The 3,034-nt window shown below is 38.3% G+C and overlaps 1 protein-coding gene across 1 annotated transcript; it reads left to right on the forward strand.

Annotated features, from left to right (window-relative positions):
* The first annotated feature begins 926 nt into the window (after positions 1-926).
* On the forward strand, positions 927-2,317 carry LOC118896481 (annexin A2). The gene has a single exon (XM_036854309.1). The coding sequence runs from the start codon at positions 984-986 to the stop codon at positions 2,001-2,003; it is 1,020 nt and encodes a 339-aa protein (XP_036710204.1). The 5' UTR covers positions 927-983; the 3' UTR covers positions 2,004-2,317.
* Positions 2,318-3,034: the final 717 nt, after the last annotated feature.

Raw genomic sequence — 3,034 nt, forward strand, 5'->3', positions numbered from 1 at the left:
ATCTTGTATTTTTTTCTGAAATTTTTATAATAAGTACTTTAAAGTAGGGGTGCTTTAAAATATATGAGAAGATGGATTAATTTTTAAAAATCAATTTAAAAAGGCAAGAATGGAGAGAAAAAAAAAGAACTCAGGAAAGAACCAAGGACAGGTGGGACAAATAGAAAGAAACTAATAATATGATAGATTTAAACAAAACAAAAATTACATTAAATGTAAATGTAGTATATCCAACTTAAAAATATACATTGTAGTCTAGATATATAGTGCTCATAAAAGTATAAGAATGCTGAAAGTAAAAGAAGGTCAAGAAATATGCCATGCAAACATAGCCAAAAGAATGCTGTGCTGTTATTAATTTCAGCCATAGCATTAGCAAATAATAAGTCAATTCACAATGAAAAAAGCTTCAATGCACCAGGAAGATGTAACAATTCTGTTTGTATGCACTTATCATACAGCTTCAAAATAGATACAATAGAAATAGGCAGAACTAAATAGAATTACATACCTATCCACAATCATAATGGGAGATTTTAAAACACTTCTCTCAGTAGTTGATAAAATTATTGTTTCAGAACAGACCAAAAATATTTGGTAATGATATAAAATATATAAATAACCTGATTAACAAAATTAACCTAAGTGACCTATGTAGATCACTACTCAACAACTGAAGAATATACATTATTCAACAGCTTAAGAATACATTCAATAAGAATTGAATACATTTTCAAGAGCACATGGAATAGCTACCAAAATTGACTAGGGATTGGACCATAAAGCAAATCTCAATAAATTTTGAGTGTTTTAATTATGTAGAGTATATTCATTCTCTGACCACATTACAGTTCAACCGGAAGTCTATATCAAAGATATTTAGAAAATTCTCATATGTACGCATGGTAATTAAGAAAGAGCCTTCTAGGCTCTGCATCTGGCGACGCTCGCAGCGCACTGCGCCTGGCCCAGCTTCTTTCAAAATGTCTACCGTTCATGAAATTCTCTGCAAGCTCAGCTTGGAGGGTGATCACTCCACACCTCCAAGTGCATACGGGTCAGTCAAAGCGCACACCAACTTTGATGCCGAGCGGGATGCTCTGAACATAGAAACAGCCATCAAGACGAAAGGTGTGGATGAGGTCACCATTGTCAACATTTTGACCAACCGCAGCAATGAACAGAGACAGGATATTGCCTTCGCCTACCAGAGAAGGACCAAAAAGGAACTTGCATCAGCACTGAAGTCAGCCTTGTCCGGCCACCTGGAGACAGTGATTTTGGGCCTATTGAAAACACCTGCTCAGTATGACGCTTCTGAGCTGAAAGCCTCCATGAAGGGGCTGGGGACCGATGAGGACTCCCTCATTGAGATCATCTGCTCCAGGACCAACCAGGAGCTGCAGGAAATCAACAGAGTCTACAAGGAAATGTACAAGACTGATCTGGAGAAGGATATCATTTCTGACACATCTGGTGACTTCCGCAAGCTGATGGTCGCCCTATCGAAGGGTCGAAGAGCAGAGGATGGCTCTGTCATTGATTATGAACTGATTGACCAAGATGCCCGGGATCTCTATGATGCTGGCGTGAAGAGGAGAGGGACAGATGTTCCCAAGTGGATAAGCATCATGACCGAGCGGAGTGTGTGCCACCTCCAGAAAGTATTTGAAAGGTACAAGAGCTACAGCCCTTATGACATGCTGGAGAGCATCAAGAAGGAGGTTAAAGGAGACCTGGAAAACGCTTTCCTGAACCTAGTCCAGTGCATTCAGAACAAGCCCCTGTATTTTGCTGACAGACTGTACGACTCCATGAAGGGCAAGGGCACTCGCGACAAGGTCCTGATCAGAATCATGATCTCCCGCAGTGAAGTGGACATGTTGAAAATTAGATGTGAATTCAAGAAAAAGTACGGCAAGTCCCTGTACTACTACATTCAGCAAGACACCAAGGGTGACTACCAGAAAGCGCTGCTGTACCTGTGTGGTGGGGATGACTGAAGCCCGCAATGGCCCGAGGGTCCAGGACGGCTGCTCTGCACTCCCAGCTAACAGTTCTACACAATCAGCTTGTGGCTAACACCCCCCTTGTGCCCTTCCCTGGGAGGATGGCGTTAGTGCCGCCCCACCCCACCTGCTCCATCCTTAGTTTAGTTGCCTCAGCATTACCTGGCTTTCCGGTCTAGTCTCTCTTTACAGTCAAAGAAGTGAACATTCCAAGGAATTGGAAGTGAAGTCTATGATGTGAAACACTTTGCCTTTTGAGTACTGTGTCGTCAACAGATGAATAAACTGAATTTTTACTTTAGGAACAAGTAAAAAAAAAAAAAAAAAAAAAAAGAAAGAGCCTTCTAAATAGCCAATAGGTCAGAGAAGAAATCACAATGGAAGTAAGAAATTATAACTATAAAATTATGAAATACTGCATATCAAAACTTGTGGGATAAAGCTAAACTGTGCTTTAGACAGAAATTTATAGCCTTAAATGCATATGTTAGAAAAAAAGAAAGATTGAAAAACCAATGATCTTGAAATTAATTAGAAATTAGAAAATTAACAGTTAATTCTATCCCAAGAAAGTAGAAGGAAGGAAATAATAAAGAAAAGAAATAATAGTAAAATTTAAAATAAATACATAATAGGGAGTATCAACAAAACTTATAGTTAAAAGCTGATTCCCTGAAAGAGAACAATATTGGTAAACCCTAGCAAAATGATTTAAACAAAAGAGATGGAAAAACAATATCAGGAATTTGAATAGGAGCATAATACTTCAGAACTTACCAACATTAACCACTCTAAGTAACAAAGGGTCCATATTCACAATATATAACCAACTCCTAAAAATATATATGAAAAAGGCAGGTACCCCCACCCCCAGGAAAGATTAGGCACTAGGCTTGAATAGGTATGTCACCAAAAAAAAAAAAAAAAAAAGGTAGCCAAATTGCTCAAAACAAATGAAAACTTATTTAATAAATAATCATGGAAATGCAAGTTAAAGCCACACTGCAATACCAATATGCACGCAA

The sequence above is a fragment of the Balaenoptera musculus genome, chromosome 6, assembly GCF_009873245.2.
Source record: "Balaenoptera musculus isolate JJ_BM4_2016_0621 chromosome 6, mBalMus1.pri.v3, whole genome shotgun sequence".
In the NCBI taxonomy this organism is placed as follows: domain Eukaryota; kingdom Metazoa; phylum Chordata; class Mammalia; order Artiodactyla; family Balaenopteridae; genus Balaenoptera; species Balaenoptera musculus.

What these genes read in the sequence shown, in the direction of transcription:
- LOC118896481 (XM_036854309.1), top strand. Translation starts at nt 984, where the DNA reads ATGTCTACCGTTCATGAAATTCTCTGCAAGCTCAGCTTGGAGGGTGAT.